The 12,765-nt window shown below is 56.2% G+C and overlaps 5 protein-coding genes across 9 annotated transcripts; 2 read left to right on the forward strand and 3 right to left on the reverse strand.

Moving 5' to 3' along the window:
• Window positions 1-20: 20 nt before the first annotated feature.
• On the forward strand, window positions 21-2,088 carry KVP17_003862 (uncharacterized protein; the record flags this gene model as incomplete). Of its 3 annotated transcripts, XM_068521548.1 has the most annotated exons (4): window positions 21-731; window positions 758-811; window positions 841-1,309; window positions 1,352-2,088. In XM_068521548.1, 4 exons carry the CDS (start codon window positions 21-23, stop codon window positions 2,086-2,088), a joined length of 1,971 nt encoding a protein of 656 aa, XP_068379734.1. The 3 variants fall into 3 exon arrangements, with proteins under 3 accessions (XP_068379734.1, XP_068379735.1, XP_068379733.1); XM_068521547.1 differs by lacking the exons at window positions 21-731; window positions 758-811 and having other exon boundaries at window positions 919-1,309; XM_068521549.1 differs by lacking the exons at window positions 841-1,309; window positions 1,352-2,088 and having other exon boundaries at window positions 21-794.
• Window positions 2,089-2,096: 8 nt separating this feature from the next.
• Window positions 2,097-3,716, reverse strand: KVP17_003872 (uncharacterized protein; the record flags this gene model as incomplete). Its single annotated transcript, XM_068521567.1, has 1 exon — window positions 2,097-3,716. One exon carries the CDS (start codon window positions 3,714-3,716, stop codon window positions 2,097-2,099), a length of 1,620 nt encoding a protein of 539 aa, XP_068379750.1.
• Window positions 3,717-4,279: 563 nt separating this feature from the next.
• Window positions 4,280-5,137, reverse strand: KVP17_003868 (uncharacterized protein; the record flags this gene model as incomplete). The annotated part of the gene is made up of 1 exon (XM_068521561.1): window positions 4,280-5,137. The coding sequence occupies one exon, from the start codon at window positions 5,135-5,137 to the stop codon at window positions 4,280-4,282; it is 858 nt and encodes a 285-aa protein (XP_068379744.1).
• A 24-nt stretch (window positions 5,138-5,161) lies between these two features.
• Window positions 5,162-11,016, forward strand: KVP17_003858 (uncharacterized protein; the record flags this gene model as incomplete). Of its 3 annotated transcripts, XM_068521540.1 has the most annotated exons (4): window positions 5,276-6,577; window positions 6,606-7,604; window positions 7,644-10,582; window positions 10,611-11,016. In XM_068521540.1, the coding sequence occupies 4 exons, from the start codon at window positions 5,276-5,278 to the stop codon at window positions 11,014-11,016; spliced, it is 5,646 nt and encodes a 1,881-aa protein (XP_068379726.1). The 3 variants fall into 3 exon arrangements, with proteins under 3 accessions (XP_068379727.1, XP_068379726.1, XP_068379728.1); XM_068521541.1 differs by lacking the exon at window positions 10,611-11,016 and having other exon boundaries at window positions 5,162-6,577; window positions 7,644-10,586; XM_068521542.1 differs by lacking the exons at window positions 5,276-6,577; window positions 6,606-7,604; window positions 7,644-10,582 and having other exon boundaries at window positions 10,684-11,016.
• A 125-nt stretch (window positions 11,017-11,141) lies between these two features.
• On the reverse strand, window positions 11,142-12,608 carry KVP17_003873 (uncharacterized protein; the record flags this gene model as incomplete). The annotated part of the gene is made up of 1 exon (XM_068521570.1): window positions 11,142-12,608. The coding sequence occupies one exon, from the start codon at window positions 12,606-12,608 to the stop codon at window positions 11,142-11,144; it is 1,467 nt and encodes a 488-aa protein (XP_068379751.1).
• Between the last annotated feature and the right edge of the window lie 157 nt (window positions 12,609-12,765).

Genomic DNA, 12,765 nt, shown 5'->3' on the forward strand with positions numbered 1-12,765 from the left:
TCATAAAAGCTGTGTTGATCATGGCTTCATGGATGGTATCTTTCTTAGCGGCCTCAACCTACGCCTGGTGCGAGAAGCTCGGCTCCTTCAGTCAAGGGACTGACAATCTGTACTGCCACCTCATGGGGTGCACCGACGCAAAGTGCACCGAGACAGCCTCACAGGCAGATTGCTTCAAACGCACACTCCCAGTGGACGTCGTCCGAAAGAACGCCATTCCGGCGACGCACTGGGGGTCCGGGGTCACTCACGACTCCTGTCTGAACCAGAAAGCAATGCAGGCTCTCATGTCTCGGCAGTTCGCCGGGGATGTCCAAAGCCAATTCACAGGCGTTGACGGTCCTGAGATGTGGAAGGCTCTTGATCTGCACGATCAAAAGGGCGAGGCATGCCAAACGTTCATGCAGTTGAAGACGACGTCAAATGTCCTCGGGCGTGGACCTGCGTGGTTGGTCTACGCAGCACTGCGCTACCCCTTCGAGAAGGGGCTTCCAGAGGTGCTGCCTGACCAGTTCGCAGACCATGTGTGGTCCAACCAGTCGCTCAGCGACGATGGCTGGCTCTGGGCTTACGATCAGGAAGAAGAGTGCTGCTACTATTTTCACGGGGACACATCCCTATTGGAGGACCCGTCAACATCTCGACATGTGCAGTACGGACCACAATTTTGCGACACGTGGGAGGACTCGCCTCGGCGCCAACAACAGCCAGGGGACAGCGCTACAGGCATTGTAAGATACCGGCGTCCCATCAACAGATCTGTCCCGACGGAGGAGTGTCGAACCTGGCTCTAGAGTTCGTGTACTCATTTGTGAGCGGTTGGGTGCTTGTCGCACGCAGGACAACACGTTCAGCTATAGGGACTCCAAAGTAGAGACGGGGACGCAGGTGGAAGCCTTCGTTAAGGATGCAACTCTGATGTTTGACAGCGTAAAAGTGGGACTCGTATACTTCGAGGACAAGTACGTGTCGCCTCAGAACAACGTTCCGTACAAGCGCCTGCAGTCTCTGGTCGACTACCGCAAGTCGGAGTTAGGCGACCTCATCAGACAATCGGTGTCCAAACCCTCCTTTGGACAGCCCGCAACGTCGCTCGACAGCTACATCTACGCGCTTAAAGATGAGCAGATGGGATGGTTCAAAGGTGGCAATGTGGACGAGAACGGCCTTACGGTGGTGCGGTTCATCGCTGTGGCTACAGACGCCCAGTACAGAACGCCTGGCTCCACCCCCAACGTTACATCTCCCAAATTCGAGAAGTGCGACATCTCCAAGAACCAGGATCCGGCAACAACCAATTACTGTACTGGTAGGCGAAAGAGGTATCTCACTTGAAAATAAGTTCTTCCAGCTGATGACGCCAGGGAGATGCTGTACCGAAACTCTGTGAGGACTGTAGTCTTGCTGGGGGCAGGTGGAGGCGTGAAATCAGAGTGGAAGATGACCTTGGACAATTGGTATTTGTACGGTGTGCCTGTTGTGCTGGCGTCTGCTGACATCTCGGGAGCTGATCTGGCGCGGATAATGAAGGCGAGCCTGGTACAGTCCATATGCGATGACAAACCCTCGCCCACGACGCCAGCGCCAACGCCCCCCACACCGCGTCCGCCGACCACCACCACCACCACCACAACCACCACTGTAGACCTTTCGCCCATCATCGATGGGTGCACTCAAATGATCTCAGGCGGTGGTAACGATTCAGCTCCTTGTTCGGTTCTCTGTAGAACTGCATTGCCCAACCTTGGACCGGAGTGCAGAAAGGACGCCTGCAGCCTTATCCGCTGCATTAAGGAGCGGTACGACAGCACCTGTGTGTCTGACTGCGACAAGACTACTACTGTCGTGCCACCTCCTGTCCCAGTACCAACCCCAGCAGGCGGAGGAGGTAGCAACACCGCAGCCGTGGCTGGGGGCATCGCGGCGGCGGGAGCCGGGGCTGCCATACTCGGTGGAGGCGCAGCCTACATGTTCTCGAGTGCCTCGCCTGCTGTGGTGGACGAGGCGGATACCTCTGCATTTGAAGGCCAGGGAGCTGCGACAGAGGTGGAACAACAAGTGGAGATCAGCAAATCATTCTTCAGTTGACATGACAATTATGACAAACGGGGATTTAAGGCGGCCCGAGCTCCAGCGTTTGCTGCGTTTCTGCCCTGATCGTGCAGATCTAGCTCCTTCTTTTGTATGCGTTCGCCGAGCTCACGAAGAGTGTTATGCTCCTTCAGGCGGCCCTGACGGTCCAGGGCCAAGTCTTCTCTTAGCCATGACTGGGCCAATTCACGAACGGCAGCCAGGTCTGCTGGGGTGTCCAAGGGGAACTGGTAGGCATCCCGTGGCCGCCAGACGAAGTACAGGATGGCGGCCGCCTCCAGAGACAAGTATATCCAAAACAGCGGTAGGTAGCGACCTAGGAGGGCGCCCGAGGCGGCGTTGGTCGAGTATCGACCCATTACCTCCGTGATATAGGCCGCCGCGGTCCATTCAGGACAAGTATGGACCAGCATTACATTTATCCCTCCAACGGAGATTGTGGTGACCATCGTCAGACCCACAATCATATCCGCGTGAGTGCCATTCTTCCTCAGTGGGGCCACTCGCAGACCAATTAATATCCGTGAAAAGAATTTCCAGAACCCACAAATCGGCGTTAGTAAGAGAAAACCGTAGAACGGTCCGTATACCAGCAGCAACAGGATAAAGGCGCCACCGGAGGACGCCGCGGCCAGTAGACGATCGAACACCCTCATCGCCGCCATTCGACCAGTGATTCGCGCGTGGATGGTCTCACCGACCTGAACCGTCCATAGCAGTCCAATCACAGCGCAAACGATGCCAAGAGTTAACCACAGCCAGGCTTGCACAGTGTAAATACCCTTGTACTTGACGCTCTTTTGCAGAACAATGAGCTGTCGTCGTAGGAGGCTGGAGGCGTGCAGGTACTTCTCCACGACGACGGCGTTACGGTAGCGCTTCCACCGCCCTCGACAGCCACGCAGAGCCATCACGCGACCAGTGCGTGCTCGTAGTCCTTCACCCAGGACCCGCAGCGTGGACGCCACTTCCAAGAGGTCCTTCTGGTTGTCCTCGGCCTCCTCGGCTGTTGTGGGAGCCGGACGATCCACGTACCGCAATACACAGTGTAGCGGTATTGAGACGAGCCCCACCGGACCAAAAACCGTGACGAATAAAATGCCCATCCACAAGGTTATAGCGATGGCGTAGTATCCGAAGTTTAGGTGATGTTGCACAGGATTGCCGCTGGCGTCCGCCTCAACGTATTCACCTATCAGCAAAAACAGGAGTCCTGCCGCAGCTAGGCATATCACAAAGGTTGCCAGCGCCCAGAAGCTGGCTTTGAACCACGCAGACTTCCTCCAATTGGGCTTCGACGCCCCATGTGATGACTCCGCACCCGCGAACAACAACGCGTACGGCGCGAGTAGCATGAGGTACAAAAAACAGCAAAGGTACGCTGCGGTCCAGTATAGGTCTGGTAGTATCCTCAGTCCTGTAAAGCCCGCATACACGTCCACCGGCAGCACCAACAGAGCGTTGGCGGCGAACTGCAAGCCTACAATGGCGGCTAGTTGTCCTACATGCCCCTGCAGGAACTGCAGGTCTCGCGGATCGAACAAATCGAAGACAGCTTTCACAATTACAACCAGTGAGATAAGGTTCACAGCGATAATGTTGATGAGGACACCCCAGGCGTACATTAGAGCCCAATTTTCGTGCTTTTAACATCTGACAACGGATACTGTGGGGCGAAATTTCCTCCACGGCTACGTAAGCTCCAAAGTCTTCGGATCTAGCAAAACAGTGAGGATATTATGAAACGTACTCGACAAATTAATTCGGGTAAATTCTGATAATTTTATAATGGCTACGACTTTCCGTTCTGAGTGGACGCGCGTTCGGCGGAGATCAACTGCTGCGTGGTGCGCGAGCAAATCGCTCGCAGTCAGGATCTGGCACTCGAAGAGCAGCGCCGAGTTTGACAAGTGGGTTCGGGATCATATGGGACAAATAGGGGAGAAGTCGCAGTCCGAAGAGGACTCTGGTGCCGTTGGTTCCAGAACATCGACAACCGAGGAGTCGACGAAGGAATCGGAATTGACGGTTGACGAGTCTACCGTGGCTGCGAACGAGTCGTGATGACTTGTAGTTTGTGTAGTTTCCTTAACTCCTTTTAACTACATTATCAGTAGATTTCCACGAAGCTACATTTGCGATACTTCACATGTAAAACGCTTCTTGACCGTTACAGGTTTGCGATACTTCACATGTAAAATGCTTCTTGACCGTTACAGGTGTCTTGCTGACAGTTGTGGAAACTAAGGGAATTGGGGGTCAAGGCCATTGGTTGTTGCTGGAACTGTGGCATACCATAGATCTGAGGCTGGAAGACACCTTGTCCGAAAGGCATGCTAGGCATCTGCATAGGATACCCAAACGGCTGGCCCATCATTTGCCCTGGGCCCATCATGGTTTGCCCTGGTCCCATCATGGTTTGCCCTGGTCCCATCATGGTTTGCCCTGGGCCCATCATAGGATGGGCCATAGGTTGTTGACCCATTTGCTGTTGCATCATCTGTGGGGTGGCTTGGCTTGCCGCTTTCGGATTTGGAGTCTGTGTCCGATAGCCATGGCACTTGGGACACTGCGTTACGCCTCTCATGACCGAATTATGGGATTCAACGAGGATTCGTGAGCATGATGCGTTCTTGGCAAGGTCCATGTCTGGACGCAGAACGCCGAAATCCACCTGGTCACATGTGCACTCAGGCATGCAGCTACATACCTCCAGAATGACGTCGTCTTCGACCTCGCTGTCGCTAACGATGCAGGCGTTGTAGTCTCCAGGAGGCAGCAGTGATTTCAAACCGTGGAGCGCAGCGCGAACCTTTTCCGACTTCGGAGCGTCGCGACGCATCCGTCTCCTAGAGGACGCAATAGGGAGTGGTCCGTTGGACCTCAACGGAGTACTACTTTTCGCAGTGGCAGAAGGTCGGACGGAGGAAAATCGAGCCGAACTCTCAGCGTAGGGAAGGTGGCATGTGCTGGAGCCCGTCTCGGCTGCGTACTCGTACCCGCCGTCTTCACAGTAGCCCTCCTCCTCTTCGAAGGCGTCCTCCATGCACGTTAATGCCGAATTCGCTGGATGGGAGAGTACTGGGCATCAGAGCAGTTTCAAAAACTCTTTGAAGAGGTAATATTGCTGCTCAGGAACCGAGAGATCAATGAGGAGTCAAACCGCGAGTTCCTTCAGACTCTAATGTGCCGGACCGAGTGGTTCACCCATCCACTGATGACTCCTGACATGGACGGCATGCCTCTTGCAGAATACATGTCCAAGCATTGTCGGATGACGTTGGTGCACTACGGGCTGCCTGTGGACAAGGCGGGCCAACTGGCACGATCGGACGGTTCTCGGAGTGCGGTGACTGAGGCCAGCCTGCCGGAGTCGCTGAAGCATGGGCTGAGCACTGTGTCACAGGCTCTCAACCTGGACCAGAAAGCCTGCGCTACCTTCTACGAAGCACTGCTTCGCGACAATCACCGCAGTGGCAACATGAACGCGCTGGTCGTAGCAGGATATCACAGAGAGCAGGAAGCGCAACTGCTGTGTCTCATCACGTTGCTGAAGCACATGGCAATGAGCGGCGCTGCTTTGGGAGTGCAGGCCTCCGATTCCGACCGTTTTACGCGTTCTGACGGAGACCTCTACGTACAGTTTGAGTTCTTCAAAGAGCTGCTCCGCCGGGGATTCGCTTCCAACCTGGTCGACGCCCTGAAGAACGCGATTTCCGACGCTATTAACTTTAGTGCCGCGCCCAGTGGCGATCTTCTCTGCTCGCTCAACGCTCAGAGGTGCCGAAACCTCATCGACATGCTTTTTGAGCTGCTCCAACAGCTTGTTTCCCTCTTTGCCTTAGAAACGGAGACGGTGCTGCAGATGCTATGGATGGTGCCCCACTTGGTGGACCATCAGAAGCTCGACGCGCAGATTCTCACGTCCAACAGCAACCGGCCAACCGCAGTGGACTACGACAATATGCTCCTGGACGAGGAGAGTGTCTCGACACGACGTGAGGCTGGGATGCGAGTCTCGAATCGTGTTGTGTTCTGTGTGCTCTGCGCGCTGGACCCGGCTCCAGCTCGATGGTCGACAACGTCTCCGGCCAAGCTGATCGGCCCACGCTGGCGGTGGACGGAGAGCACAGACCCGTTAACGGAATGGTTTAAGAAGGCGGTCAAGGAGCACACGACGGTTATGTCCCCCGCTCAGGAGTTCTGGTCCACGGACAACCCTCTTGGGCTCTTAGCGGCCTTTGTGGTAAATGGCTGCTTCTCAGAGGATCCGATTTGTCATGCATTCACGACTGGTCTCACGACGTCAGCCTGCATTCAGACCCTGGAGGGTGCCTACACCACCTCCTACAGAGACCAGGTCTTTGCGGCCCTGGTGACCAGCAGCATCCTCCGGTGCCTTGTCAAGCCGGTGATGTGGCAAGGCTTGGGGCAAGTCGCTCGTCAAATCGCCAAGCGCAAAGGTCGCTCCGCAAGCGGACAAGCAGTGAGTTGGTTGGGGTCGTGTCAACCAGGCGAATCTATCTCGTTCGTTTTTGATTCCTCTTATTCGTCTGATGAGTCGGGTTACCCGTGTTCTTCCCGAGGTGGCCGCCCAGGTGGACCGAAGCTCCCTCCACTCTCTGCCTGACCTGTACACGAAACTCATTTCCGAGAACAGTTCCTTCACCAACACCGTCCACCATCCGCTCCATACCGAAATCATGAATCTGGCGGGCTGCTGCCTCGCGAGAATCCACTTCGAGAAGGGCGCTGGTCTTGCCGTGGCCAACGCCCTAACAAATCAACCCACCTCCCTGTGGTTCTACGTACCTGGCAGCCTGGTTCGGACTTCGGACATGTTTCGCGCTGTGGTCGGGGGCGCGCTTCACGAGCTGCACCATCACATCAACTCCACGGAGGAGCGGGAGTCGTTTAACAAGGGGCTGACCCACAGCTACAAGGCCATTCTCGGCGTGGTGGCCGCCGGAACGTACAGCCAGCTTTACTCCAAATTGCCGTTAGAGTCTGTTTTCGATAAAGCCATCGACTACCGGCTTCTGATGGACACCTCCTTTAACTGCCTTAAGTTCCCCACAACCAGCAGCATCAGCGGCCTCAACACGCTGTCCATGCTAAACATCAAGGCAGCAGCCCTGGAACTGCTACTTTGCTCCCGTGTGGACTCCCCCGCTATGATGTACGGCATCTTGCGCGACTTGGTTGACCACCTGATGCCGACGTTACGGACGGATGTGGCGTTGTCGCTGGGCTCCCACACGACAGCGCCCCCTGACGACGGGCGATTCGCAGTCACGCTGCTGTCAGTGGTGCTGACTTTTATGAAGTTCATGGGATACAGGAGGCGGTTCGGGGACTCCTTAGGACAGTTTCTGAACTTGAACCGGCCTGCAGGCACACTAGACAAAGGCCTCGAACAGGCGGTGCTAGAACTTGTACTACACAGTTACCTGCCTGCCCTGGTGAGGCCCGCCAGTGTCGGTGAAGACTCGGCTTCGGCTCCGAAGAGACTGGTAGGTGCCTTGGCTTCGTAATCGCTCACATTGTTTCAGTCCAATGTAACATTCTGGAGGCTCTGCGCCGTGACAACGAACTTCCTCTCGATGATCCTCAAAGGTCCACTTCCCACCGAGACGCACGAGACGTCCCTAATGACGCAAGCTTCGAGGGAGTGTTTCTTCGCTCGGGACGCCCGGTCTGCCTCGACGCTACACCTCGCTGAGCGGCTGATGTCCACCGACTCTGTGGTCCTGCAAATGATCCTGTGCTTGACCATTGCAAGCGGCTCCTCTCGGCCTGTATCGCTATCCAGACACAACCTGGCTGACTCCTTCCGACACACAACCCACTCGAACTGCTTGGCCCTCCTTCGTACAATGTTCCAGCGAGATGCGCTGTTCGCTGCACTGGCTCCCACCTTACACACTACTCGCTGGGACGTGCACCTCTTCGAGATGGCCAACTTCCCATTGCTGCACAAGGCTGATCTCGACCGGTTACTTCAGGGGACTGGTGGTCGAACCTACGTGGAGGAGCTGGTGAGCTGCAGTTGGACGCCTGCGCTAGCTCACCTTGGCGACGGCTCTGCCCACAACCTTGTGAACGCGAGGGCGGCTCTGTTCATGGTCTATCAGGTAGCCTGCAGGCACCCTGATATGCTAGGCGAGCTCTGCGCGAAGCCCCGCATGGCTAAGGACATGCGCAATCTGCAGCGCGCCTATCAGCACGTAATGACTGCGGCAATAGAGGACTGCTTACCTGTGCTGCCCATTTCGTATGAGCAACTGACTGACCCCTTCACCCACCACGTTTTCGCACAAACGATCGTTTGGCTGGAGAGGAGCGACTACCTCAAGGAGGTCGCGGAGGCGAAGCTCGGTCGCGCTGAGTCGACTTCCTTCTCCATGATGGGCTTGCCAGTCTCCAACCGAACGGGTTATTTCACGAACAGCTTAATGGATTTGGGTCTGACCCTCGCGGACGATATTCTCATGGACGCCACTGACGTTTGCGTCGGCCGCCTTATACTTCGGAATACCGCAGCGGACCTACGCCTCCGCCAGTGCCTGCTGTTGGACCTGGTCCCGTCGGACACGCTATTCACGCTGCAGCCCACCTCGGGACTCGGTGCGCATCACTACCCAGCCGAGGCCTGCGAGCCCAACCACTGGCGAATGCCGCTGCCCACCTTTGCAGTGTGGGCGCTAGAGCAGTCATGTCGTCCCACCCTGGAGGCGCAGAAGATGGCGGGGCCCTCTTTCGCGCTGTGCTTACTTGGCATGCGAAGCACGGATCACTACGTCCCTCTGGACGCTGGCAGGCAATTGCCAGCACTAACGACCTCTGTGCCTTTAACATGGCTGAAATTCGTACAGGAAGAAGAGGAGTTGTGGGAGACGCAGCCGTCTCTGCAGGTGCTACGGGCGCTCATAAACGCCATGCACATCAAACCTAGCGCCCCTACACCAACCTGCTGGAAGGCACTGATGGCGTTGCGGCTTGTGACCTTGCTGCTGGCGTCACCTCAGACGAAAGATTTAGCCGCGCATATAGTGTATGTTCTGTTTCCGCAGCGCTTTGCGGCTTTGAGCGAGCTGGGAAAGACGAACTGGCAGATGCTCTCTGCTGAGAAACTCCCAGTCCTGGTGCTGGTGTTCGCGTCTCTCGTCGAGTTGTGCACGGAGGAAGCCAGCGCCATGATTGACGTCCGCCTCGCCGACGAGACGGCCTCCAGTGCCGACCAGGACTGCCGTATGAGAATTCCGCCCTGGGTAGTCCTCACCAGGGACGACGCCGGATTTGACGCCCGGCTCAGACAGCTCCAAGAACAGGCCAGCGTTGTGCACAGCAGTCTCTACAGAAGTTTGGAGCGTGACAAGCTCCTTACCGACTGCCACGTAGTTACTCGGCAAGTTGGCGGCCAGCTGGAACGACTCTACACGGACAAGATCTCGAGGATACGGGCAAGGATGAACCAGAAATCAGGGGCCTTCGCCACAATCTGGAGTCAAATAGAGAACCACCACCTGAACATCGTGGATGCTCCACGGTTCCCATGCAAAACCTGTGTCGTGACGGTGGACGTCATGTGTAAATCTGGATCGCTTCTGCTGCCCATGGTCTCCTCTGGAGGGTCCGTCGCCACGGAGGAAGCTCGTAACGAGGCGGTTGACAATCTCCACATGCTAATTCAGAAGCTGCGGTGCCAGAACAGCTACTGCGTGACCCTCTTTGGCCTGCAGTTGTTGAACAACAGGCTTTGTCGATACCTCGCGGATTGCCTGCCGATGGTAGATCCGCCGAGAATATCGAGGGGGCACGTAGACATTCAGCAGGATCAAGCCGTGGAGCTCAGCCGCAACCTCATCCAAGACATCCAATCGGACCTGAAGAGGATGGGGAAGACACGCAAAACTGGCCTTCACCCTGCACAGCTCGCCCACACTTGTGGTTGGTACTCCGTCTCCGCAGTGTACCACCTGCTGGCGCACCTGGCCTCCGTAGTTGACCGCGTAAGGCCGGATGTCTGGGAGAACCTGCTGCCGCTGCCCTTCTGGCAGGACCTGTTTATGACTCTGCTTGATGTTATCTGTTTAGCGCAGCCACACCAGGAAGTCGAGTACGTCTGCCCCATCAGCGCACTTCCTAGCCCCCTCGCCGCGTGCCTCTATCCCGCTATTCTGAGCGCCTCTCTGGTGTGCTACTTTGTGGATAGGAACGGCTTGCAGGCAGACCTGGTTACCAGTCGAGGCTGCTCGAAGGCAGTAAATCAGATGCTCACCTATGGTGCGCTGGCGGGCCAGGAGAGCCAGAAGGAGAATGTGGTTCCGTTGCTGGAGATGGGCGCTTCCTACGCCATGGGCAGCGTGCTGCTGATTTTCAAATCCATGATAGCTTCTACGCACTCCGAAAAGGTAGCGTCGCTTGTAGAGTCGAATCTACCGAAGCTGGAGCGTCTTGTTCAGTCCTGTATGATTCCCGGTACATCCAAGTGAGTCTTTTGCCACACTTTCACTCAGACGTTGCTTGTGTTTGACGTATCACCTCGTGGCCTCTGTCCTCACCAGACTGCCCTACCTTCACGAAGTTCTGATGAAGGATGTGGAGTCCAACTCGGGGGAGAGCATTCTGGTGATGCTGCTGTACCCGAGTCCGGAAGTCCTCGCTGAGGAAGGAAAGGCGTCAACTCAGGTGGTCTCCTCGCTGCTCCTCTTCGCTCGCGTGTTCCTCAAGAGCGGCGTCACACTCCTTCGCAACAACCACCGAGTCGGCCGAGCTACGGTTACCTACCTGATGCTCTGGTCGCTGCACTGGCACAATCTCCTGATGACCAGCGCGGAGCAGGAGGAGACACAGGGTGCAGTCGTCAGTTTTTGGCAGTTGCTGTCGGCTACGTGTGACGTGAGAAGCGTTCAAGAACATTAGCCTTTGTCGTCATGCATTAACACTTTAACTGCGTTCTTCGTCTAACACCGCATCCGCTAGACTCGCGGTTCCACTGGTCGACACTGGACATCCGCCCTACCTCGCGGTTCCACTGGTCGACACTCTTAGAGACACCCTACCTCGCGGTTCCACCGGTCAAAATCGACTCCGGACTGATTTGCTGATGGCCGCACGGATTCAAATGCTCTGATGAAGTCTGCGAATTGGATAGCTCGGAAGGCGTCGTGCGAAGGAACATGCTCGATTCCTCCATACGAGTCCAGCGCCTCGATATACGGAAACTCTCCAGCCTTCACACAGAGGGCCTTCATGTCGGAGCAGTTCCACCCGTCAGTTCTTCGGGCCAGCTCCTGCAGGTCGTTGGCAGAGAGGTGACACCCCTGCGGAGCCTCGCCTTCGAGGACGTGCCGCAGCTGGGCGGTGCGCGACTCCTCGTCGGGTAGTGGCACCAGCACCCGTTTGGTCAGCCTGCGGAGAGCCGCTTCGTCCAGGTTGTCAGGCCGATTCGTCGCTCCTACGATCACCACTGTGTTCAAGGCCGAGTCAAACCCATCCATGAGCGTAAGGAACTGGTTTTTCATGCGGATTGAAGCGTCTTCCTCCTTGTCGCGCCTTTTTCCTAACACGGCATCGATCTCGTCAACGAACAGGATCGCCGGGGCGAGCTTCTCGGCTACCCGGAACAGAGCCTTCACTATGGACTCGGTTTCTCCATGGAATTTGGATATCAGAGTCGCGCAAGTGACATTGAAGAAAGTTGAGCCAGCTTCTGTAGCGATCCACTTTGCCAGAGTCGTTTTCCCAGTACCGGGGGGTCCGAAGAGCAGGACGCCCTTGGCTGCCCGCAATAGGCCGCAGTGTAAGTCAGGTCTTCTTATCGGATTGATTATTTTTATCTTGATCATGCGCTTAAGTTCCGCAAGGCCTGCGATATCGACTTCACGGACCTGGTCTTTGGGGCCGGCCACCATACTCAGCGCGAGTCGCACGAGCTGAGGCGTAGTGTCAGCGTCGCAAATCTCAGCAAGGTCACCGAGATCGTCTGCCTTTGTCGATCCGCCGGCCAGAAGAAGGGTGCGCTTGCGGCTCTCTTGTACGCTGGCATGCGCTTCTACAGCAGCAGAAAGGCCCTCTGCCGCTCGCGCTTGCAAGGAAGCAGCCGCCGTGCTGAACGATGCCTCTTGACGTGCTGTGGCGTTGGAGTCCTTCACCTTGGTATTCACCTTGGTATTCACCTTGGTGTTCACCTTGGCGTTCACCTTGGCGTCCTTCACCTTGGAATCCTTCGGCTTGACGGACTCACCGTAAAAGGAGTGTAGTTTTGGGTGGTCTCGCGGCTTGCCAGTCACTGGGGGTCCTGGCGAGACCTGCTCATGGTATAGCTTGTCGGTCACCAGGCTCTGGCCTGACGGAGCTCGGTTTTGCAACTCGAGTTCCTTCACAGAGACACACGAGTTCCAATCAGCCGTCGGTGCCTCAAAGGGAGGTATCAACTTTAGCAGGTGCTCATCTCTGCGCATCGCAGCGAGCACCGCCTCAAGCTCAATGCTCTCTGGTCGACACGCTGTCATAGATCCGAGATTGTTTTTTTAGTGTGCTCTGGAGCGGAATGCTGGTCATGGCCACCTCAGTGAGAGATTAAACCTACTTTTTCTGCGATGGAAATCGAAGGACTGGTGATACCGGAGGAGATACAAAGCATGTCCACAGGGGACCTGCGGCAGCGCA

The sequence above is a fragment of a genome, assembly GCF_019968985.1.
Source record: "MAG: Porospora cf. gigantea B chromosome Unknown PgB_NODE_105_length_39286_cov_126.489, whole genome shotgun sequence".
Classification (NCBI taxonomy): Eukaryota; Apicomplexa; class Conoidasida; order Eugregarinorida; family Porosporidae; genus Porospora; species Porospora cf. gigantea B.